The sequence below is a fragment of the Natator depressus genome, chromosome 3 (assembly GCF_965152275.1).
Source record: "Natator depressus isolate rNatDep1 chromosome 3, rNatDep2.hap1, whole genome shotgun sequence".
In the NCBI taxonomy this organism is placed as follows: Eukaryota; Metazoa; Chordata; order Testudines; family Cheloniidae; genus Natator; species Natator depressus.
Genome location: NC_134236.1, coordinates 17,434,376 through 17,460,291, shown reverse-complemented (window position 1 = coordinate 17,460,291; position 25,916 = coordinate 17,434,376). Strand labels below are relative to the sequence as shown.

The following is a 25,916-nucleotide window of genomic DNA, read 5'->3' as shown; positions in this document are numbered from 1 at the left end:
ATTCAGGCTTTAAAAAGATTTATATTGTGGCTTTAAACACTTCTCTGCAGCATTTGCAGCATTGTACTAGTGTATGAAAACAAAGTGAAGCTCACCAGAGTATTTGCTATCCAAGCTGAGTGAACTGTGAAATGGAAGCAGATGTTGAAAATAAACATAGATTTTTTTTTAAACCTCTTCAATTTAATTTCTAAAACATTAATTGACAGGATTTTTTTAAATGATTTGCAGCGTGTCCCTTTAATAGGAGTGGCATCTTACCTTGTTATCTCATTGCTGCATAATGTACTTTTTTTTCTATCCATTTGGAGGTCACTGCTTTAAATAGCATCTTTTGCTTGAAGATGCTGATCTTTCATGTTTTGTTTCAGTTCTTTAGTTTGCTGATAATATAAAACTAGTCTTTCATAGGCATAGCTAAAATTACTTTCTTTTTCCCAATAGGCTTTAACTCTTTTTGAATTGTCCAACATTTAACTACTTCTTACTCAGTCATTAGCCACAGCTAGAGGTTTTATTTTCAATTTTTGTGTGGAATTACGTTTTAAGAAATTAAATAAGAAAGTAAATTCTTATAGCTAATTTAGCCACTATTATCATGTTTAATGTGTTCAGGCCCCAAAGGTCAGTACAGCACTAGTGCCCGTCTTCAGCAAGGAGAGGAAAAACTTGTTCTAAAAAGTTCGGAGTGCAGATTATTTCTGATAGGGCAAACCCATGCTTCATTGTATCTTCTTACTTATAGTTGACTGGTTGAAGCCAATGACATCTATCAAAAGTAGAAGCTGAGATGTTTTTAATGTTTGCTAGGAGGGATCTGATATACCAACCTCTTATCAGAATATGCTGCTCTTTTTCCTCTTCCTCTGCGTGTCCCCTACCCTCTCCAAAAAAATCAGACTTGGCCTTTCTCTTGGGCAACCCCAGTGATATACTTAACGGGTATTTGAACCTTTCTGAGAGAAGTACATCATCCTACATGCTGAACATTGCAGACCAAATTCTGCCCTTAATTTACATACAAATGTGACTAACTTTAATTTGAGGCTAAGGTTGTATGTCCAGGAAGAGGTTACTATCTTCTCTCAATCTAGGGGTGAGAAAAGAGACTTTAATGCTTTGTAGAGGGGAGCAGGGTTGCAGGAAGTGGGTGGACATGTACAACCACATTGCCTTCAGTCAGAATGTATTGGTGTAACTGAAGACAGAACTTGGTCTAGCAGTCAGAGGAGAGAGAGGATCCACTTATAAGAAGCATGCTGTGACCTTTTTACTAAATAAGGTCATAGTTTTAGCCCCAAAGACAAATAAGAAACATTTGGTGACCGTTAAAACCACACTTCCGACCCTTCAGTTCTTTCTAGGCTGCAAAGAGACCACTTGCTGGGGTCTGGCGTGCTGCCTGTTTTGAAATGTGGATGCATGAAACACAAAAAGAACATAGCAAATTTATTTCTAAATATCAGCTAGTGCTGCAGAAACGTCCTGCTCAGCTAGAGTGACAAAATTCTGACTTGCATAGCGCATGTGACACAGTCCTAAATTATATTGTAAATAGATTCAGCATGTGCAGGCTTATTATTATTAAAACGGGGAAGGCATGATAGCAAGGAAAAGCAAACTGCAAAGCTTTAATACTCAAAACCCGGCACATATAGGAGCAAGTTTAGGAACCAAAATTACATCCGTTTTCAAACCCCCTTCCTCGTCTACTTAACCTGTCAAGTCTTGGATTAAGAGTTTCTTCTCTGAAACTTCATGGTATCACCTCTATCTAAACAAGACCAGGAAGGCTATTTTAGATGATTGCTCTACAATAGCAGATGCCGTCAATCGTCCAAAATAGCCTTCCGTGTTCTGTGTAAGTGGTAGTAGTGTCACCAAGGCCCCGATCCTGCTCTCACTGTAGCTGGGGGCAGAACTCCCATTGATTTCAGTGGGAGCAGGATGGGGCCTTGTGAGGCAGAGGGAAGCTGAAACCCCAAGCACAGAACTTGCCAGGAAAGGAATTGAGGACAGTGATATTCGGTTACCTTTATCTTCTAAGATGGAGTATATTGTATAGATGGATCTGAGAGCATGACCGAAAGAGAAGGTTGCATAACACTTTCAACTACAAGACCCACATGCTTATAACTTGCCAGATTTTAATCACTGGAGGTGACATTTTCCATGCCAACGATCTACCTCAGGTTGACTTTTTAAAAGTTTCTGCTAAAACAGTTCTGTTATTTCAGAGAATAAAATTAAGGGGAAATACATTGCTGCCTATGTTTTAAAAAAATTACAACCATTTCATTGAAGCTCTTCTGCTTCCATGCTTTGCCACAGAGACTTGAAATTTGTCAGGGGGTTTCTCTGGGTATGTCTACACTACAATAAAACACCTGTGGCTGGCCTTGTGTTAGCTGACTCAGGCTCATGGGGCTAGGGCTGGAGGCTATAAAATTCCAGTGTAGACCACTGGGACTCGGGCTGGAGCCCAGGCTCTGGGACTCCACAAGGGGTTGGGGCAGAACAATCTCAGAGCCTGGGCTCCAGTCTGAGCCCAAACATCTGTACTGCAATTTTATAGCCCCTTAGCTCAAGCCAGCTGACACAGGCCAGCCATGGGTGTTTGTTGCAGTCTAGACATACCCTCTGGTAAAAACAACAAGGAGTACTTGTGGCCCCTTAGAGACTAACAAATTTATTTGGGCCTAAGCTTTCCTGAGTAAATCACAGGAGAACAGTGTTAAAAGTGGGGGAGGTTTAGGTTGGATATTAGGAAAAACTTTTTCACTCGGAGGGTGGTGAAACACTGGAATGCGTTACCTAGGGAGGTGGTGGAATCTCCTTCCTTAGAAGTTTTTAAGGTCAGGCTTGACAAAACCCTGGCTGGGATGATTTAGTTGGCGATTGGTCCTGCTTTGAGCAGGGGGTTGGACTAGATGACCTCCTGAGGTCCCTTCCAACCCTGATATTCTATGAATACAGAGTTGGACTTCCCCCCCTAAAACCATGAGCTGATTGCTTAGCTGCATAGTTGGGACCTAACCACCATTTGAAGAAAATTGCCACACCTATAATTTGAAATGGTGAGATAAAGAGGAGACAAAGTCAATTAGGGCCAGATACCAAAATGGGGACTGAAATTCTCTCAAGTAAATACTGTGGACTTAAACTGAAGATTGTTGGCTTCCTGCTAAGTAAAAGTTATGCTTTCGAGGCTGCCATGGAGAAATCAACAGCTCCCAATGCAGCTTTTTAAAGTAAGATAAACTCTAAAGCAACCCAGCTGCCACTGAGGTGCTACTGAGCACCATAGATGGTTTCTGGGGAAATGTGGCAATCCCCTTTGAAGCTCTGCTCCTTGAGAAATCTGTGTGCACTGAACAGAACATGAGAGAAAGTGTCACTTCCCAGCTCTCAAGCTTTATATGTAACTGGGAAGAATCCATTTATCCACAAAGGGGCTTACCTAAATTCCTTCTAACTGAAGTGAATAAGTGCAACTCATACTGCTGTGTACAATGATACTACAAAAAGTAGACCATTTCACTCTTGTGTTAAATAAAAAGAAAAGCATAACATAAGAGAACTGTTGTAATTTTATATTGAGGGACATGACCATAAGAGCACGTTCCAATAAGTTGTTATGTGATTTCACCAAACCTTTCTGGTGACTAATGTGACCATCCAAAACTCTTAACAATAAAATTATCACAGCCTGTCTGTCTATAACTTCCTTTATGGCTAAATTCTGCTCTTCAGTATAACAATTATTTTCATCCTTCATACCTACTGCTGAAATAGATCATTTAAGCTGGTGCTAGCATGTATACTAAGTGACTCATCATCGCTACTTGTGTTTTGTCACTATTAAGTTCTTGTTTTATTTGGTCTAAGGCAAACTTGATGAAGTGTATGAAGCCTTGGTCAATGCTCATCCCAACATGACTGTTTATAAAAAGGAGGAGATTCCGAATAGATTACATTACAAACACAACAGTAAAATTCAACCAATCTTAGCAATGGCTGATAAAGGATGGGAAATCTTACAAAACAAGTCTGATCAACTTCTCTGTAAGTATATTTTTCTTCATTCTGTTTCAGAGCTATAAATTCTTTTCTATTCAAACTAGCACAATAAAAAGTTATTAAATGCTGTGACCCCCTCTCCAGCCCCCAAAGCCCATACCTGGCTTTAAAAGGGTTAAGAGGTCTTCAAACATATGGGTGGAATTTTCAAAACCGCCAAAGGGGCTGAGATGTACCATCACATTGAAAGTTAGTGGGACTTGTGCTCCCAACAGCTTGTAGGAGCTTTTGAAAATCCAGTCCTAAAGTGGCTTCAGAAAACTTAGCTGATCACAAATATAACTTTAAAAAATAAGCAGCTTCCTTTTGCAAGACCTGTATCTTGGAACTTCTTAAGAACCTAGAGCCCAATTCTGTAAAGTATGGCATTGTGGCATGAAGAACTGGCAGTTCAGCCTGTTGATCTGAGGGGGGATTAGTCTGTAGTGCAGAATACATAGACATTGCTTTGGAAGGGACTTCTGAGATGGATGAGAAAAATTGGTCTGCTGATTCAGAAATTGGAGAACGCTTTTGTTAAACAGGCAAAGAATATACTAGCCCAGGGGTGGGCAAACGTTTTGGAATGAGGGCTCCATCTGGGTATGGAAATTGTATGGCGGGCCATGAATGCTCATGAAATTAACAATTCGTGTTCAAACAGGGACAACACAAGTTTGTTTCAAAATCAATGCTATTAAAATAGTTCTGTTGAACAATGTGCTGTTAGAAAATTACATTACTGAGCTGTTTGTTGATTTTACCACACAATTTTGCTCCTGTCCGAACACAGATTGTATGTTAGCTAAAACTTTTCAGGGTACTGCACTACGTAAAAGTTTGGTAGTTTTTCACATTTATTGCTGACTTCTTTTCGATCTGTAATTAGCTTTGTTGAATCATCAGTGTTTCTCCATTTGATCATGGCAATAACCAAAATATATTCAAACTTTTAAACCATAATTAAGCAATGTTGTTGATGTTCAGTTTAACTCTGAAGAAGAGAGATTCAAATAAACTTTATTTAATAAAGATTATATTTTGGTGGAAATAAACATAAAACCTTACTTACTATTATAAGTATACCACCATAACATATTACAGTAATTAAACTAAACTTACCCCCTTTGATTAATGTGAACATGCAGCTGGTCACCCTTCTTTACAATGGCATCAAAATCCATGCCATTCTCATTGTGGAAATCCGCAATACCAAGTTGAGATGTTGGTCAGTTAACTGGGATCTGTAGCGAGATTAGTTGTAATTCAGCAGGGAAAATTGTTTGTTCGCAAACATAGGTGGACCTGAACAAAATAAGGATTTTCTGTGCCACCTTGCAGATATTTGGGAACTTTGTTTCACTCAAGGAGGCATAAAACTCGTCCAGTTTTTCTGAATTGTATTCTTCCTTCAAACTGGAATTGCACTGGAGATCAATGAGCTCCAGTTGTAATTTTTGTGGGGCTTTCTCGTAGTCAAATGACAGTGGGCATGACACCAGCTCTCGTGTCTTCTCTATCGTCTCAAAGTCAGAAAATAGACAAAATTCTCCATGCAAGTCACTCAAAATTTTGCTGTACTTTTCTATCTGTTCTGGGAACACTTCCAACTCTTCCAGTGTGGGAAAGCGAGCGAACACTCAGTCTTGTTTTGAAAACAAGACTAAGGACAAACTTGACTTTGAAAGCTGTCACACTAGAATACAATGCATGTACAAACACATTCTTTTCTTGCAGGTTCACATTAAGTTCATTTAAATGTGCCAAGATATCCACGCCAAAAGTGAGGTTGCACACCCAATTTGAATTCTTTAATTCAGGGAAATCATTTTCTTTTCCCTGCATCTCCAGAAACGTGCGAATTTCATCTCTGAGCTCCCACACTTGCTGCAATACCTTTCCTAGGCTGAGCCAGCAGACATTTGTATGATAAAGTAAATCCTGGTGTTCGGCATCAGTGTCTTCAAGAAGGGAAATGAATTGCCGATGATTAAGTCCCCTTGCTCGTATGTAGTTCACTATTTTCACTATTGTACGAACAACATGATCGATGTCCAGGACATTGTACATCAGCGGGCCTCCTGATGTATAATACAATGCAGAAAAATCACCTCTTTATCAGGGTCATCTTCTTTTACTTTGTCCTCAATTCTTTTTAAAAGTCCTATGTTTTTCCCAGTTAAATTTGGCTATCCATCTGTGGTTACGTTTGCCAGTTCACTCCTGGGGAGCGTCAGATGTTCAAGGCAGCCAGAGACCTCTCATATAAATCTGATCCCTTAGATGTGCTTTTCATTGATTCCATTGATAAAAATTCCTCTGTGATTTCCAATTTGTCATCAATTCCTCCGACAAAAATGACACAGTATGGTTATTGAATGTCAGTGCTGACATCGAGGACTAACGAAAACAGTGTAAAGCTCTGTGCTTTCTTGTTCAACTCAGAAGCCAAATATTCATCAATCACTTCTACATGGCAAGTAACAGTTCTTCATAACAAACTGTTTGTTTCGGTATTCCGGTCACAGCATGCCAGCAACATCAACAATGCATTCTTTCAAAAACTCCCCTTCAGCAAAAGGCTTATTTTGTTTAGCGATTTTAAACACCAGAGCATAAGTTGCCTTTGTAATGGCTTCCTTGACTGTAGCTTGTCGCACATAAATATTTTGCTTAGCTTTTAAGTTCATGGAGAGTTCCTCAGCTTTTCTTGCCCTTTCCTCAGTTGTTAAATTGCTGCCATAATTAGGATGTTTTGTTGAAAAATGGTGATTCAAATTGCACTCCTTGAACACCGCGATGCTCTCCTGACAAATCAGGAATACAGCCTTTGAGTTCATGTTTGTGAAAAAACATTTTGCATTCCTTTCTTTGTTGAAAACCCAACACTTACTGTCCCTTCTTGTTTTCTTTTTTTTTTTTCTTAGCTCTTAGCACTCATTTTTGAAAGGGAATAGAAAATCTTAACTGTTGCCGTTACGTCAAACTGGTGTTTTACAAGATTGCATGCACTACATGCAGGGCCTCATTTCAAAAGAGCTGCAATGGCAACGTGTTTTTTTAAAATCAGAAAAGACACACTGCGCTGGGGTGTAGCCACGGGTGGGCCATGGCCCACCCCCTTATCCAGGTCCACCTCATCACTTGCCCCACTCCGGAACTCCAGCCGGGGAGCGGGTTCGGGGGCTTGCCCTGCTCCCCCTGCCTACCTGGCGCTTCTGCCGGGGAGCGGGATCAGGCCTTGAGCGCTTGCAAGCCTCTAGCTCCCCTCCCTGGCAGGCGCACCGGAGTGGGGCAAACGCCCAACAGACCTTGAGGTCTGGATTAAAAGCTCTGACAGGCTGGACTCAGCCCGCGGGCTGTAGTTTGCCCACCCCTGGCCTAGCTGCACATTGTTCCTCTCACCCAAATGCCTGATGTAAGAGTTACTGCATTTGTAAGTATATCAGGATATTCTAATTAGGATGTCCATGTGGATTTATGTGGTCATCACCTTTCCTTCTGTTTATTTTTTAGGGCATGATCCTCGAGAGTTTTGGGTGTAAATTTTCAAAAGTGACTGCTGCCATTTTTCTGTGCCCAGCTTGAGACACTTTAAAGGGGGCCTGATAGTCAGAAGACGTGTATTTTAGCACTTCTTGAAAAAAATATAGGCCTTCGACCTTCTTCCACTTGTCAGTGCATCCTGTTCCAAGATGGGCACTATTTTCATTCCCTCACCTACTTACTTTGTCTGTTGGGAAGAATGATGTGATAACAAAGTATGTTCATGGTGGTCTTTGAAAGATGGTATAAAGTGGTATGATACAGATGGTTATGACCCCTGCCACTTTCATGGAAAAACTAGAAAGCAATGCTGTGTACAAATTTAAACAAAATAGTGAGGCGGCGGTATCCATGGAGGAGAGCCAGGTTTGGGATTTCATTGGAGGCTTTTCATTATTGGGTTAATATGGGATGCTCATCTTAGAGGTGATACTCTCAGGAAGTTTAAATGCTGATTCTGTCTTATGCTGCTAATCTTGTCAGTTCTAGGATCACTTAAAAGCAAACTTTCCAACTGGTGAAAAGCTGATGTCAAAGTACTCTTCATAGCTTACCAAATATTTTCACTGTTCATATTAATCCAACTATTTCCTCACTTTTTTCCTCCATGATGCATGTATTCATGTGCACACATTTCTCCTGGTGTAGGGCTACCTATGAGCTGTGACACTGGCTCTTTTCAAGAAAACTGAATTGAAGCACTAGTTGTGAGACTGCTCCATGCTTCTGTCGCCATATCTTTTTCCATATCATTGACAGGCATGTGGGGTAGAGGATGAGTCAGGGTCTCGCACTACTTCTGAGTTCCAGAAGGCTGGACATTGGCCAATAGTCAAGCAGAGGTTGAGAAAAAAGTTTCCATTCAGTAGAGCAGCCAGCCCAGTTGTTGAGTAGAATTCTCTCCTTTAAGGAGGCTTCGGTGCATGATGCCTGTGACTGCACGCCAAACTCTTAACACCTTCTGAGCTTACCCTTCATAGGCCTCCCCTGACTCTGATGGCTCTTGAATCAACTCCTCTAGCCTTCCTGCCAATACAGCAGCCTCCTGCAGTAAATTCTTGAATGCTTTAAGTGACTCCCTTGATGATTTATGTGAAATGAATGCTAACCGTCTAGGCATTGATTCACAATGTCTAATATTATGACTGTTAGCTACTACTTAAAGTTTGTGTGCTTGTTCAGAAATGTAATTAAATCTTTGCTACAATAAATTAGGCTGTTTGTTTTTCCTTTTGAATTGAGGATTTTCTGGGAAAAGGTCCAAAGATTCAATATTTCCTACTTTTAGTGAGCAATGGAAGTGTTTTAACAACTTGAAGGTGTCAGAGTTTTTGATAACTCACTTTTTCTTTTCTTTCCAGTGGGTAATCATGGATACGACAACGTCCTACCAGAAATGCACCCCATCTTCTTAGCCTATGGTCCTGCCTTTAGAAAGAATACCACCAAAGAAGCCATGAGTCTCACAGATCTGTATCCCTTGTTGTGCCATCTGCTTGGTATCAGTCCATTGCCAAACAATGGGTCACTCAGCAATATGGAAGATATGCTTCTTATGGAAGTTCCAAGAGACCTGAATCCTAGATATTATGAACAGGAGTCCTATGCCTATTTTATAGGAGTTTTTCTTGGTAGCATTCTTGTTGTTGGTTTTCTTTTAGTTTTTATTAAACACTTAATCCACAGCCACCTACCTAGCATGCAGGTGCAACACTCTGAAATTTCCCAGCCGTTACTACAAGGGTAATATTACTTTCCAATGAAGGCACTTTAATAAAAACAATGAAAAGTTATTCTAGCTATTCTGAGCTTAAAAGTTTTCCTAGAAATTAGGTAAGTAGATCCGCAAAAATTAATACATGTGGTGCACTGGAGTAAACGTAACAGATGCATACAGGGAGAGCTTGTTTCTGTTGCTCTATATAACCACTTGATTTTTCAGGGGTTGAAAACCCCTCTAGATAACACTGGAAGGATATGTATGTAGAGATTTAGTAACTTTAAACTCTTGGATACCTCATTTTGGGCTAATATTAGGGAAATAGAAATCATTTTTAGATTCACTAAGCTCTTGGTCTTCTGAATTTAAACAAATCATGGATTTAAACAAAAATCTGTTTAGGTTAAGAAAAGCGTGTAAGGGATCCACAGTGGAAGGATGGGCAGATTAAATGTATACTATCCAGAATGCTCTGATTTTATGCATTCAACATAAATATCACTAGGATACTGTTTGTACAAGTTGCATTTTGGTCTGTAATTGTAGCAGGCAGGGTTGTGCATTTCTAAATTGAGTTATATGACCCACAGAAGGCTGGTGTTTCATGGGCTATATCTTACTGTTAAAGTGGGCTGGGCAAGAATATTGAAACTGAGTTGATAGTCACAGAATTCAGTTTCAAAACTCGGCATGGTATATAACTTAATCTGACTCATGTCTGAAATTCTGTTGTAATTGTCCTGGGGAGCATGTGCTATTGCTCCACCTCCATCTTTGTTTAGGTAGTCAAGGAAAATCACCCTGTGGCCATAGTGCCGATAATGTAAAGCTGCCTGTTGCTGGAGTAGCCCTCAACCTGTTTTTAGTGAGTCAGGTGATAACAAAAGTAGACTTGTCAGTAGACTTCCAGTCTTAGTTTATCAGACAAATAATTCTTCTAAAACAGGTGAAAATGGTGTTCACAGTAGTGGCTAAGACCTTGAAGTTCAGAGCAGATGAACCTAGATTAAAATCAGGCACCAGTAAACTTTATTCACAGGAAGGTCAGGATCCACTGCAATTTTTACTTTGGCAGTCTTGACCTCAGGAATTGGTGGAAAGTATCTTGGTTGGACGGTAAGGGGAGACGTTTTGATGTATAAAATCTCTACCTTTTCTGATCTTAGTAACCTATATGCAATAATTCTTGCAGATCAATAGAATAAATATTCACATACAAAACTGAGACCTACAGTCTGACAGCACTTCCTTGCAGAAGCCTAGATAATCTTCTCTTACTGTCTATTTCCAGTAGCTTCTTCACTCAAGCTCTGTCCCCTCTTCCCAATGACCTTGGTATTAAAATTTTCATACAAGATTGTCAAGGTTCCTCCCCCACTCTGAACTCTAGGGTACAGATGTGGGGACCTGCATGAAAAACCTCCTAAGCTTATCTTTACCAGCTTAGGTCAAAACTTCCCCAAGGTACAAAATATTCCACCCTTTGTCCTTGGATTGGCCGCTACCACCACTAAACAAATACTGGTTACTGGGGAAGAGCTGTTTGGACACGTCTTTCCCCCCAAAATACTTCCCAAAACCTTGCACCCCCCCCCCCCCTTTCTGGACAAGGTTTGGTAAAAAGCCTCACCAATTTGCCTAGGTGATTACAGACCCAGACCCTTGGATCCTAAGAACAATGAACAATCCTCCCAACACTTGCACCCCCCCTTTCCTGGGAAATGTTGGATAAAAAGCCTCACCAATTTGCATAGGTGACCACAGACCCAAACCCTTGGATCTGAGAATAATGAAAAAGCATTCAGTTTTCTTACAAGAAGACTTTTAATAAAAATAGAAGTAAATAGGAATAAAGAAATCCCCCCTATAAAATCAGGATGGTAGATACCTTACAGGGTAATTAGATTCAAAACATAGAGAATCCCTCTAGGCAAAACCTTAAGTTACAAAAAAGATACACAGACAGAAATAGTTATTCTATTCAGCACAATTCTTTTCTCAGCCATTTAAAGAAATCATAATCTAACACGTACCTAGCTAGATTACTTACTAAAAGTTCTAAGACTCCATTCCTGGTCTATCCCCGGCAAAGACAGAATATAGACAGACACACAGACCCTTTGTTTCTCTCCCTCCTCCCAGCTTTTGAAAGTATCTTGTCTCCTCATTGGTCATTTTGGTCAGGTGCCAGCGAGGTTACCTTTAGCTTCTTAACCCTTTACAGGTGAGAGGAGATTTCCTCTGGCCAGGAGGGATTTTAAAGGGGTTTACCCTTCCCTTTATATTTATGACAAGATAGACAATGTGATCTTTCTTTGCACCATTGAATAGTTATTCTTTCTCTCAATGTGGCAGGGGTGTTAATGTGGCTTTTTAGAAAACTCCACAGTGAGCAAGTAAATTATATCCTCAAGGGTGTAGTAAGCACTTGCAATTTTTTTTTTTTAAATCAGCTTAAAAGTTGTATAATTCAATCTGTTAAGCAATTTACTAATTTAGGGGGAAAAGTTCAGTACATCTGTCAACAATACCATTTGTGCCCAGAATTCCCATACCCAAACATACAGTTTAGTGAAGAGCAATGTGTTCTAAGAGAAACTTTTGTATGTGTGAGCCAATACCCCCAGGAAAAAGGGATTTTGCTAGTCACAAAACCTGTTTAAGTTAAAACATGCACTGTACTGTAAAAATAACTGACAGGTTTTGAAGTGGGGGAGTTGCATGTTCAGCTATTTTGATTTATATATCCCTACAAACTAAAAGTGGTCTTTGTTTTCATGTTTTGTTTTAGTGTAAATAAAATAAACTTTAATGTCTATTGTTTAGGAATAGTTGCAGGACACCTATCTATATTGGTTACGTTTACAAATGCACAATCCTAAATCTGTAAGCACAAGAAATGATACCATTGGAGAAATGTAATGAATGCTCCAGCCCATGCTCTTTGAAAGGGCACAGGGTGTGATGTGTGTGCTTTTTGAGTACTTTAAGATTGCATGTGACTGAGTTAGTGAAAGCTGGGGTTAAAATATATTGTAACTGTGAATTTAGGAAATAAGAAAGCTTGTGCTGTTCAAAAAACCACTTACTAAAATATGGCATGCTTTGATTCTAGTCAAGAATGTTCTTTCCTATTTGTACTTGTAAACTCAGTTTTATCACTGCAAGTAGTATTCAGGTCATAACTAAGATTGTTAAAAAACCCCTCTGAAATTTGTAACAGTTTTATGAAAAGATCTAATAGGCATGTGTTTTAATTACTGTTGTAATTATTTCTGGTAAATAGTAAAGAGACAGGGGAGAGTTCTGGTTTCATAAATGGAATGTGAGTGAACTAAGGGTCTGGGATATGAAATTGTAAGGCCTCATGTGTATTCATCTTATTTTGATATATGCAACTTAACCATCTTCATAAAGGTATTTTCTGGGCTGAGTTAACAATTAAGCTAGCAAAGACAGGAATAGGAGTAAGTAAATTACTTTGGAGAGAAGGTTGATAAGGCAATATCCCTTATTGGACCAACTTCTGTGAGTGAAAGAAGTTTCATGTATGTCAAAGGAAATCACTGTCTTAGTTGAAGCACTAGAAGCAACAAACAGAATGACTGTTTAATTCTTCCTTTATTCTGCTTCATATAGGGTATCCCCAGTTCTATCCCTTCCCCTAATATTCAAGATTTTAAGCATAATTCAGATGCATCAGATTTCTAGTTAGTACTCAAGCTTAGAGGTCATGATCATCTCAAATCCCATTGTGAAATATACTCTTCAATGCTTAGTACAAAAGATGTGGCTTTATAGCATCTAGTGCTAGAAGAGAAACAAATTCCAGAACCAGGATGTCTGATGGAGAAGGTGCTACCACAGCACACCCCTGCCTGTCGTTCCCCCCCCCCAGCTGTGGGAAGGTAGCTCTAGTTTTAGACATCTCTACTGGCCTTATCTATGGCATAGGGGCTGGGGCAAGAAGCTATTGTCTAGGTAACCAGATCCCATAGCACTCAAGGGCAACTCTATCTGATCCTACTGTGCCAAAAGAAACTGACATATTTTAAAAAAAGTTTAATGCAGTTTTTACCCCAAACCCATGTCTAAAACCAATTAATGAGGATCTAGGAAGTGTGAGGACTCAAATAGCCAGCTTAGATCTGCTGCAACCTTCTCAAATATGGGATCTTCTATACACTTTACTGGCTAAAACTGGCATCAGCTGCTTCTTTAAGGACAGTGGAGAACCCTGCCTTTTCTAGCAGTAGGGATGCATTGATGGCTACTCAGTACCTGGGCTCTTCAAGCTCACACCCACCCTCACCAGCCTGAGCCCTTCCTGTTCCTAGCCCAGACCAGCATCTGATGTGTGCCTCTTCTCCCTGCACAGCCATTTGCAGTTTGGATTTTTTTTGGATGCATTAGCCTCTTTTGGCAATAAAGATCATAGTCTGCACTAACTGTGAAATGCTATCATATGCCCTAACAGCAAAAGCTCTCAGTTCCAAAGGGAGGAACAATATGCCATGTTTTTTGCTTAGAAAAAAAGTTCAAGAAAAATTAAGACACTAAAATTTATTTTACATATGCAAAATGTTTTCACAGAAACTAAAACCATACAATCAAAAATATAAATATTTCACTAAGGTAAGGCACTAGCCATTTAAAAATAGTCTGATCTTAAGCACATTACACACACACAAAGATGACCGATTCCCTTTATTTTCCATTCTTTCTACCCCCTGGAAAACTCCTTTTAGAGCCACCGCTGCCACTCTTGAGTATCAGCAAGGCACCATGCAGTACTTTGACCTCTTTACTCCCAGGCTGCTGATCAATGTTTGAAGAAAGTGGCATATAGCAAGTCATACTCCATCACTAATAGTTTCAGGGGTTTTCAGATAATACCGCTGGTTTACAACAGAACTTTAAAAGTTGTTAATAGATTTAGATCCAAAAAGGTACCATCCTCCTAGGATAAAGTCCATTGTTTTTTCATATCCTTACCTAAGCACTAAACTGAGTTTTTCTTCATGTGTTATTACAATCATGTTTTAACCAGAAAAAACATTGAACCCTGAAGTGAGGGCTCCCCATTTAAAGAAAAAATCCCCCATTTTTTTTCAAGCATATATGAAAGAGTGCATGTAGGTAAGTAGGGGTGTATCTGAGAATGTTTCATATTCTTCTTTAATAGTACTTTGTACTTCAAGACCTCCACCTGAGAATTGCAAAAACATTTCACAAACAAACTCACTCTTAAGTCATTTCTGCAAGGTAACTAAGTGTTATCCCAGTTCTATAGATGAGGAAACTATGGTAGAGAAGTCAACTGACTTGCACAAGGCCATGCAGAAAGTCAGAAGTAGGACAAGAACCTAGATATCCATAAACCCATTCCTGTACTTTAGACTACACCACCTCCTAGTTTAACTAGGAACATTGTACAACTTGCCTTATAATAGTTGCAGGGGAGAACTGCCACTAGTGCAGAATTTCCATTGCTGGTTTATTTAGCTACAAGAAATTGGAATCCCTGTTTGAGAACATCACTATACACCAGCCAGAGAACCACTGGTCTTAAACTTTAAGACCCAGGACAGAGTTTTCCAACTGATACATGAGTGCTAAGAAATCACTGCTATTAAATTTAATACAAAATGCAATCTGTTTCATTTACAAGTGTTAGAGTTCAGACTCCTAGCCTAGCTAGTTTATAATTTTACAAGTGTGTAAATGCCCAAATGCAAAACATCTTTGTCTTGTTAAATGCCTTTTCCAGTAGGCAACAGGATCCTTTCAGTGTAGATTTTTGTAAATCTTGTGCTATTGAATTGTTAGTCAAGGTGCAGAGGCAAACAGTTCAACAGGTTTTTGTCTGTACGTCTTAGGCAATTTTAAATGGAGTACTGTTTAAAGTGCATCATAGAATGATCAGCCAGATCATTCATACTATACATAGATATTAGGGTCTGGAAGTAAGTAGTGAGGTTAGGACTTCCTACATCTGCTATCCAATTAAGGGATCGTCATCCTCTTGTAGCTGAAGTCGGGAGAATGGACGGGGAGAGGACACTCTATTCTTCATGATTATTATAAGGCAGGTCAGAGTAGTTAACACAAGGAGGACACCAACAACTATTCCAATTGCTTCGGGGAGATTTATGCACCACTGGTCAACTAACAAGCACTTGGTGTTGCTGAAGGTTCCATTATTGGGCTGAGGTTTTAGTCTGAGGATGTGACACATCATTGGGTAGATATCAACATTATTAATAGTGTTCTGCTTGTAGCCTTTGTGAAAAGCAGGACCATGAGCGGCCAGGAACGGATGCATGCTTGGGAGAGCATTGTCATAGCCGTGGTCACCTACTAAAGGAGAAATGCAAAGTTAATAAACAAATATAAAATTAATGTTGTAAACTAACAGAAATTAAGTTGCTTGCAGACTTTGTCAGCTATGATATTAACACGTCTATTCCTAAAAAAAGGAGGAATAATAAAGTAATGCAACACTTCTACTAATGCTTGAAAGCCACAAGAATATTTTAATAGCAAAGTTTCCTACTTAAAAATTAACAGGGCACTTTGCTGAAGTTTCTTTTTATTAGGGCATAACCTCCATATTCCCCCCAGAAATGTGAATCCAAGCAAAAGATCTGGATTATGAAAGTATTTATCATCGTGGTCTAGGATAGGTATGTAGCCAGATTTGTTCTTTTTAAAAAGAGTGGTCAAGGTACGTAATGTACTAATTCACAGTGATACAGCAGAAGTTTTAACAGGCGCTTTAACCTCTAGTTCATATACAGAACATGCAGCAAATTTGCGTTTTTTAAAAACCAAATCATTGCAGCAAAAAAATCCATTTAAGACAAATATTGTAGATCTAACTTTTAGGATTCTAGCAGTGTGGAACTGCAGTAGGGTAAGGGATTTTTGGTTAAGAGTAAACAATCTGGAGTTTCTCTAGCATAAACAAACTCCAGAGTATGACATTTAGAATGCAAACAGCAACAAGTTTCTTTTATAGGAGACCTAAGTGCTCTGGAAACCAAACATCTTCCCTGTGTACAGCTATACTTTACTGGGTCACTCATGCAGTTGGTTCATGGACTGAACTCTTCAGGACCAACAACAGCCCTCTTTTGTGCACCTGGAACCCCTCTCTAGTAGTCTGCCAGGCTCAGAATTTGAAGAGTTTCAGGATGCAGAGTTCAGTAACAGCCTTTTCAGGATGCAGAGTAGAAGCACTCTTCAATTTGGCCTTTATCTGCTGATCACTCTAGCACCAGGGAATAGTGGGGGGGGTTTTATAGCAACTATTCTAGAGCCACTTTTGTATTTGCTTTAAATTTGTATAAGATGCCAACACAATGGTTACTGTTTTCACATTAAATACATTGTTTCTTTCCATGGTCATAGCTGGCTCGTTCTAACCCAAACAGTTAGAACAAGTTATTGGGATTCTCTAGAGGGCAATTTAACAATTGTTTGTTCAGCCACTTCTAGCTTCTTCTCTATAAGACACTCCTGACGAGTTTGTCTTCCTAAGCCCCTTATAAATTATAGGAACAACATTGATTGTTGAATACTTAGGGCAATGGTCTTCAACCTGTGGACTGTCTTAAGATGTACATGAAAGACTGACTGAAAACTGAACAGAATTCAGCTATAGAGATGTTTCCAAAGAGGTCTGCGCCTCCATTTGAAAGTTTCCAAAAGGGGTCCACAAAATGAAAAAAAGACTGAGAACCAGACTTAGGAAAAGTCTTTTTTAGAATATTCTTTTGTGACCGACCATTCAAAAGACTAGATATATAGAAAGAGTTCGAAATAGCACTAACACTGAAAGCTATGGGATAGGTCAGCAAAACAGATCACAAAACATATGGGGTTTCTTCTCATATTATACATGTATGAATATAAAAACTTAGCTGCTTATTGTGACTGGTCAGTTCTAAAAGTTTGCAGCACATTATTTGGATAGATTCAGTTTCTGTACACAGTAGAGTCCTCATCCAAGGTTTCTTCATGATCTGAGTAACTCAACAAATCACACATCAGACAGGGCCTTTGCAAATATCCTGTATATATCCAGCTCTTGGTGGCAGTTTGTCCAAAGTGCATTTTTGACAGCAATCAATCAATTCAGGATTTTGATATGGGATTTTGTAATTTACATGCTCATGATCCAGTGACAATCTCTCCAGTAAGATTATTTTGTTTAGCAGTTTTGTAATGTCAGTGTTGGAATAAATCATAAGTTACTTGCTATTGTTTAAGCTAAACTTATCTTTTGCTTCTATGCACTCATTTGTTCTGTAGGAAAAGGCCCCTTCAAAGTTCCCTCACTATATTGCTAGAAACTGGAATGGTGGCAGTGGTATTAGAAAAATTTGAGACTATCCATTCACTACCCCATTAAGCTGCTAATTGTGTACTTGAAGGTATACATGGTAAAACATTCATATCTACTGTAGTTAAGTGCATAGTTTTTGGCTCTCTAGTGAGCCAGACACCCTCTTTCCTAGACTCAGTCAGCTCTGAGCTGTTGGGTTCCCCTTTAGAAGGGATTCACACCTTTTACTGATAATATACTGTCACCTCCAACATGAGAGTACAGGACAGCTTTATATCCTATATAACAATATGGATGAAACTGGGAATGTGGTGGCAGTGCAGATGACCAATTTTAAGTTAAGTTATTCTCTACAACCACTTGTTACAGTCAGATTCATCAAGGAGATAGGTGGTGGTGGTGGCAAAGTTCCAGAGCACTAAGTATTATCATGAAATGTACTACATATGACTTAAGACAGAACTTTTTGCAGCAGCAGCAAGCTTATATTTTCTTTTTTTGGTTACTCAAATATACAGAACATAGACACTTTGCTTTCACTACATCTGACTTTACTGCTCAACATACTGGTCTAAATTCTTTATTGTAACTCATGGCTACTGTGACCATTGTTATTGCTGATTTATGCATAAAAACTTGGTGGTGGTATAACTTTGTACTCCTAAACCCTTCCTATTTGTTTTATTTGCCTGTCATTTTGGGTAACCCATTGCTTATGGGTTTTTGTAATATGCATGGGTTCTCTATTTTACTCATCACTGATAGTAGTACCTGAGGATCCCAACAATAGAAATAAAAAAGAGTTCAACAATATAAGCCACCAGGAGCATGAAGGATGAAAATACTTACATTTTGTAAGTGACCCACTTTGTACAATTGTCCAGCCCTCATCTGCAACCAGAATTATGGGTTGAATGCGCTTATTGTGATGGTAGTGAAATCTGTCTGGAATCTCTTCTTTAAGATACACCTTCATGGAAGTGCTGCAGTTTTTCAGTAAGTTATATACATATGTTTTGTCTGCAAAGAAAATAGACAGCATCTGAAACAGCAACTATTCAGTTATCTATGTAGTTTTGTCCATTTGCTGTTATCCATAAGCAAACTTAATACAACTTTAAATAATTTTTTTTTAAAGCCACATGAGAGGGGGTGTCACTTAGGTACCCGATTGGTTACTGAGGTAATCAGTATTGATGTCATCATTTGTTTCTGCTGTAACTGTTCTCCTTCAAAGCTCTAATGGCTTCTCAGATTTTGTTGTGGAGAGAATGAAAGTTGAGATACAAATATAATTTCTTCTTTAACATTCAATAATCACAGGGGGAAAAAAATCCAGTTTCTTAGAATATAAAGTGAACCCTGCATTAAAAAGTCAGTCAGGTTTTTCTGATCATTTTTCATCAGCCATATCAGTTCTGGCCCTAATTTTGATAGTCATCAATAAGTGCTTATCTGCAGTCATGACCCTAAAATGACATTAGGGAGGGATTCCAGCTTTCATATAGCATTGGTTTTAGCTCTATCAGTTTAAGACTTGACCCATGAAATCAGGTTGTAATTGAAGTGGGATGAAAGAGGCAAATGATATATAATAAAGACCTAAAACTCAGATCAGTATAATTTTCAATCCCCAGTGAAGTTATCCCACAGTGCTAGTTATTGTGATATAACTGAGTAACTGACAGGGTGAGCAAAAGGAGGAAAAGCATGAAGAGATTCCAAGGCCAGAAGAGACCACTGATCACCTAGTCTGATCTCCCCTATAACACAGGCCATAGAACTTCCCCAAAATAATTCTGAGAACATACCTTGATTTAAAAAGTTTTCAGTGATGGAGAATCCACCACAACTACTTTAGAATAAACTACACCAGAGCACTCATTAACATCCAAAAGTATACAGCATGCAGGGTAAATATTAGCTATTCAACATGTGCTCTTCATTACCAGAGCCCAGTTATTTTTAAGTAACTAGATACCCTTAATTTAATGTATTCATTAATCGCATTATTTAGACAGAAAATAATGCAACATGAACTGGATTGTCTTCCCAACTCCTGTGAATAATACACAATGGGAAATTTCCAGCAAGAAAGGAGACAAAGTTTAACACTTTCTCAGTATACAACTGAAAAAAATATACATACTATTTCTTGGTAGTATTGCAGCAACTGGTGTCTTGTCTACCAGAGTGTAGTTACCACGGCCAATGCAGTTGTCCAGTATAATCAGCTTGTCCGGGAAACACTGAGTCATTCCATGATCACTTGTAATTATGACATTAATGTTCTCCCACAATCCCAATGCCTTGAGTTTATAAATAAGTGAACCAATGTGGTTATCCACTTGTTCTAACACTTTTCTCATGTTTTCTTTATCTCCTGGTCCATATATATGCCCACTTGCATCTGGTTCTTCCCAATAGAGTGTAGCAAAAGTAACTGGTGGGTTTGAGTTGTTCAGCCACATAGTAATGTTCTCCATTCTCTCTTCAAATGTTACTAAATTATTATACTTCATAAAAAAGTGAGGTATTGTGTTGTTAATTTTTACATCAGTACCAGGCCACATTGCAGCAGCACTTCTTCTATTCTCTTGCTGCTGATTTGTCACCCAAATAGGAGTTGCCTCATTCCACCAGAAAGGATCTGTATCATTAAACTCCGAAAATGTCTTCTTTGTATCTTCTTCATACATTGTGTTAGCCACAATGCCATGGCTTTCTTCATATAAGCCTGTCACTATGCTGTAATGGTTTGGGAAAGTTTTTGTGATAAAAGCATTTGTAACATGTTCTACCAACACACCATCCTCAATAAACTCCTGGAGATGAGGAAGTCTATAGTTTTGCAGATAGTCAGCCCTGAAACCATCAAAGGACACCAGGAGTAACTTGTGTATTGAATCATCGTTAGCATTTCCACCATAACAGGCTACAATTCCAGAAAGAAAGAGTGTTAATATTAATTTCATTGCAGACAACATTTCAAAGTGTTCCCAGCAGCCAATCAGATGTACCTGAAAAATTAAAAAGATATTATACATGCAATCTAAAATATGTGTTACACTGGAGATGGCTTAGATAGCTATGTTAAATATTTAAAAATTTTCACATATCTTTCCAGAGAGGGTTTTAACTGTGAAATCACTATTGACTTCAGTGAATCCAAGATTGGGCCAATGGTAAAATTTCCATTGACATCAATAGCAGCAGAATTGGCCCCTAGTTGTTTAGCTAAACACATGAGCAATTTAACTTTTCACTTCATAAATTTTATTAATTATAGACTAGTCATCCTAACTTTGACACTTGTAAAGATAGTGGAACACGTTATTAAACAATCATTTTGTAACCATCTAGAGGATAATACAGCAATGGATTTGTCAATAACAAAAATCATGCCAAACCAACCTAATTTCCTTCTTTGACATGGTTACTGGCCTAGTGAATATGGGTAAGCAGTAGATGTGATGTATCTTGATTTTAGTAAGGCTTTGACTTTCTCCTCTCACATTCTCATAACCAAACTCTGGAAACGTGGTCTACTAATGAAAAGTTACTATATTGTGGGTGCACAACTCATTGAAAGACTGTACTCAAAGAGTCATTATCAATGACGCATTGTCAAAATGGGAGAATATATCTAGTGGGGTTCCACAGGCATCCATTCTGGGTCCATTACTATTCAATATTATCATTAGTGACCTGGATAATGGAACGGAGAGTGTGGTTTTAAAATGTGCAGACACCACCAAGTTGGGAGGGGTTGCTAGCACTTTGGAGGACAGAATTAGACTCCAAAAGGACCTTGACAAATTAGAAAATTGGTCTCAAATCGAGAAGTACTACAATTATTAACAAAAATAAAATGCAGAAACACACAATGGGGAATAACAGGCTACACAGTAGTACTGCAAGGATCTGGGGGTTACAGTGGATCACAAATTGAGTATGAGCCAACAATTTGAGGCACTTGAGAAACAGGCCAATATCATTCTGGGGTGTATTAACAGGAGTATCATACACATGACATGTAAAGTGGGACAATTACTTCACTCGGCACTTGAGGCGTCCATTGGAGTAGTACAGTGTCCAGCTTTGGGCATTGCAAAAACTGCAGAGAGTCAAAACAGCAATGTAACTGATAAAAGGTTTAGAAAAGGAGACCTATGGGGAAAGGTAAAAAACTGGGAATATTTAGTTTTGAGAAAAGAAGGCTGAGTGGGAACTTCCTGAGAAACAGACATTTAATTTGTGGCAAGATGGGGTGTCAATCTATGGACTGTCTGTGTGAACCCCACTGATGTCCACTAACAGTTTACTAATGCACTTTGATCTAGTCCCCTTTGAAAACAGGGCCAGATCAAAGCACATTAACGAATTGTTAATACACATCAGTAGGGTTCACAGACAGTTAGTCCGCAGCAGGCTAGCGCTAGGTAGATTTGAACGCCAGCTTGCAGAAAACTAATTTGTGGACAAGTCCTTGACTGCTGCACAGCTAACACTGCCAAACTGACCAGGAGTTCTTTGTTTGTCAAAGCTAGCACTTGGACTGCTACCCACTACTATACCAGACTGAAAGTATGTTCTTTACAAGTCTTTTTTTTTTTTGAAAAAACTAAGAGAATTTAGAGTAGTAACTTCATGCTGTAGCTATCATCATTGCCAGACCATTCATTAATCTAGAAAACAGGAATGCAAATTCTGAAAGCATGTTTTATAAAGTTACCTAACAGGCAGAGATTGGCCTGGAGCAGAGAGGATGTGCTGCAATTTAGCATGAGGACTGTGAAGGAATACCAGGATTGCCTAATAAATTGCTAAAAAACATGATGTGAAGTTCCAGGTTGCACAAATCCTCCTACAATATCATCAGAGGACATAATCCTGAAGCGCAGGCAAGTCGAGCAATATTGCTTGAAGATTAATTTCAACAGCATGTGTGTGACAAACTCTACTGTACATATCCAAGAGACAGTTTTCCTGTGTTTTGTAGTTTAGCCAAATCAGGGGCAGCAAATGGTACCTCCTTCACAATTGAGCTATTTCCCCTGCCAAGTTTCAAGTATCCATTTCAAACCCTGAGGTACCGGTGCTCTTAAAATTCTAAGAGATGGCTTAACTTTGTTAAAGCAGCCTATTTTCCCCTTAGTTTAAAGATTTTTGTTGAAGCTTTTTTTTTGGTAAAAAATTAATTCAGCCCGAGGCAGAGATCAAGCATGAAAAATTTCAGCCCAAACAGTTTGCCAAAAGGAATAAGCAATTGAAGACAGGGGGTTATAATGGAAAGTGTTTAGCCACCTATATAATAGGTGTTGCTACTATACAGACAGAAACATAAGCCTTGAAAACTGACATTCCCTCCCCGCTTTAGTTTTTTAATAATTCATGAATTGTGTGTAGTGTAATGAAAGGTGGGTGAACTAATTAGCACAGTGGAATGTATATATGTTGACATTTAAGGAGCCAAAATTTCAATCCAAATCCTTGACCTAAAGCGGGTTCTGTTTGAACAAGAAGTTTGACAAAACTATATATTTATTGTGACAGGGTCAGGCCAGATGGCTACAAGAGTGGTCGAAGGTAGATACATTAGTTCCAGGTTAAGCAGGTCCCTTTCCCCTGGGTAAGATAACAGGGACTATTCCAGAACACTCAGGAACTTTCTAGAGCTAATTAAGACAGGCAGGCTAATTAGGACACCTGTAGCCAATTGGGAAGCTGCCAGAATTAAGGCTAATCAGGACACCTGGTTTAAAAAGGCTGTCACTCCAGTTAGTGAGGTGTGTGCGTAAGGAGCTGGGAGTGAGAGGATGTGATGTTTGGAGGACTGAAGAACAAGCGTTAACAGACATCAGGAGGAAGGTCCTGTAGTGAGGACAAAGAAGGTGTTGGGAGGAGGCCAAGGGGAAGTAGCCCAGGGAATTGTAGCTGTTGTGTAGCTGTTCCAGAAGGCACTCTAGACAGCTGCAGTCCACAGGGCCCTGGGCTGGAACCTGGGGTAGCGGGTGGGCCCGGGTTTCCCCCAAACCTCCCAACTCCTGACCCAACACAGGAGCTTCCACCAGAGGTGAAGGTCTCTGACCCACATGGTGGATCAGCAGACACTGCAGGGATTGGTTTTTTTCCCCCCCCATGCTGGCCAGTGAGGAGGTTCTCTGAGTGAACAGCAGATTTGAGCCATGAAAGTGGCCAAACTGAGAGCTGCCACGAATATTTGAGGCAAGCAAAATCTGCCAATAAGTGCAGGACCCACCAAGGTAGAGGAGGAACTTTGTGTGTGTGTGTGTGTGTGTGTATACACATATACACACACACCCCTTCACAGAGTCCCAAAACTAAAGCTCTTGCAACCCCTAATTAAAAAAAAAATGTCTACAGTTGGTGCATCAAAGAGTAGAATTTCAGCCTGTCTTCATAAATTCTTTATGGCAACAGCCTTTGCTAGCAGATCAAGGCCAACAGCTTGTCTAGATGGGAGGTTATGGACTACTATAGTTACCTTGGTGCAAAAATTCCTAATACGAAAATCCTTAGATACCACAGTAAGTCACCTTAAAAATGCCACAGGCAGATTTTCTAAACCCTTTCTTAGGCTTTTGGTCTACATTTGACCTTTTACTTCTAATTATTATAAGAGATAAGTATTTGATAAATATTTCAATTCACATTGTGGCTATGTATGCCTAGGGTGACCAGATAGCAAGGGTGAAAAATTGGGACATCTGGTCACCGTATGTATACCTGTTATAACCTGGTTTTCCATTCAGGGGGTCATTTCATAGCAAGAGGCTACAAAGTGTTGACTATTCTTTAAATAAGCAGTTTAGAACTGTAGTTAAATTTTAGAGTCCAAATGTTTAGGATTGCCTTTACAGAGGATACGGGAGTTAAAACAATTCCCCTTACCTTGGTTAATAAGGTCAAGTGGCAGCATTCGTGACACTGGAATCCATGGAAGTCTAATTTACTTTTCACTATATTTTCATTGTGTGTGTTATGCAATTTGGAAAAATGACGCTAGACTGGCCAGTTTAACTTCCTGGTTAACATCCACTCATATAATGTATTGCATTTGAAGTCACAATACTACAGAGGAATGTTTAAATCCAACACCATGCTCATTGAAACATCAAAATAGTTTTGCATTTAAAAAAAATAAAATTGGGATCTAAATTAACTGACAGGCATAAGAATGCCGTTTCCTCTGATATATGAAGTTAAGGGAAGCTACTTGTGATTCAACACTCCAAAAACAAAAACAAAAAATCTAGTACTCCTCTCACTTTGCCACCTTATTTCATAATATTTTCTCAATCTAATTTCAGAATATATAAATCTTGCACACTACTCAGCTGTCATAGGCAAAGAAACAAAAATACAGGGAGAGGGGGAAAGTATCAATGTCTGGTTTGCACCACCATGTGCCATCCGCTGACAAAAGCACCAGCGGGAATACATTGATTGCATCCGCAGCGTCTCACTCAGGTGGCCACGCTACGCTTCCCTTTTCTATACCCAACATATTTCCTTAGCTGAAAATAAATCCAGACCCCATCTTCTCCAGCCACTTTTGCCGGAGACACGGCATTTATTTAACACCCTTCATCCTAAAGGGTCCCAGAGCGGCGCCCCCCGGCCCCCCAATACACTCTACAGTGAACAGGGACCACTTTATCTTCCACCACAACGCAGCTACCTACCAGCGGGCTGAAACTGAACCCCCGTCAGATATGTCCTGCCCCGCCCAGCGACACTCAGGGACGCAGTGAAGGGCGTTGCCTACAACTGGCACCGCAGGCAAGGAAGGGCGGGCGCCCTGCCAGGCACCTAACCGGCGGGGGGGAGGAACAAGGTAAGTGCGCCTCACTCGCCAGGTACTCGGGGTGGGCGCTGGGCTTCTTAGATAAGGGGACACTCCCCCACCAGGTATCCATGAGGTGGGGTCTCGCCCGGCAGGCGGGGCGGGCACAGTACATGGGATGGGGGAAATCCAACCCTACTGTCAAAAGATGGGGAGGGGAAACCCCTCTGCATACACCTCCCCGGGGGCGGGGGCGCAGTCTCCCCCCAGCTCGCCCCTACCACAGCCGGGAGCCTCAACTTACCCCTCCGAGTCCCCAGGCAGCGCCGGAAAATCGCTCGCTCGCTCGCTCGCTGCGGCGCGGTTTCCTCACAGGGCGAGAAACAGACGTAGCATTCGCGCCTGCGCACTGAAACCACTTCTCCCCCTGC

General features: G+C 39.8%; 2 protein-coding genes across 2 annotated transcripts in view; one reads left to right on the top strand and one right to left on the bottom strand.

Moving 5' to 3' along the window:
* Window positions 1-11,774, top strand: part of ENPP5 (ectonucleotide pyrophosphatase/phosphodiesterase family member 5) — a 20,028-nt gene extending 8,254 nt beyond the window's left edge. Inside the window, exons 3-4 of the mRNA XM_074947473.1 lie at window positions 3,889-4,065; window positions 8,967-11,774. Coding sequence (XP_074803574.1) covers window positions 3,889-4,065; window positions 8,967-9,352 — 563 coding nt within the window. The 3' untranslated portion in view covers window positions 9,353-11,774. The remainder of the gene's footprint in view (window positions 1-3,888; window positions 4,066-8,966) is intronic.
* Window positions 11,330-25,916, bottom strand: ENPP4 (ectonucleotide pyrophosphatase/phosphodiesterase 4). The gene is made up of 4 exons (XM_074947474.1): window positions 25,790-25,916; window positions 19,825-20,695; window positions 18,525-18,695; window positions 11,330-15,685 (listed from the first exon to the last, which is right to left on the bottom strand). Exons 2-4 carry the CDS (start codon window positions 20,660-20,662, stop codon window positions 15,324-15,326), a joined length of 1,371 nt encoding a protein of 456 aa, XP_074803575.1. The 5' UTR covers window positions 20,663-20,695; window positions 25,790-25,916; the 3' UTR covers window positions 11,330-15,323.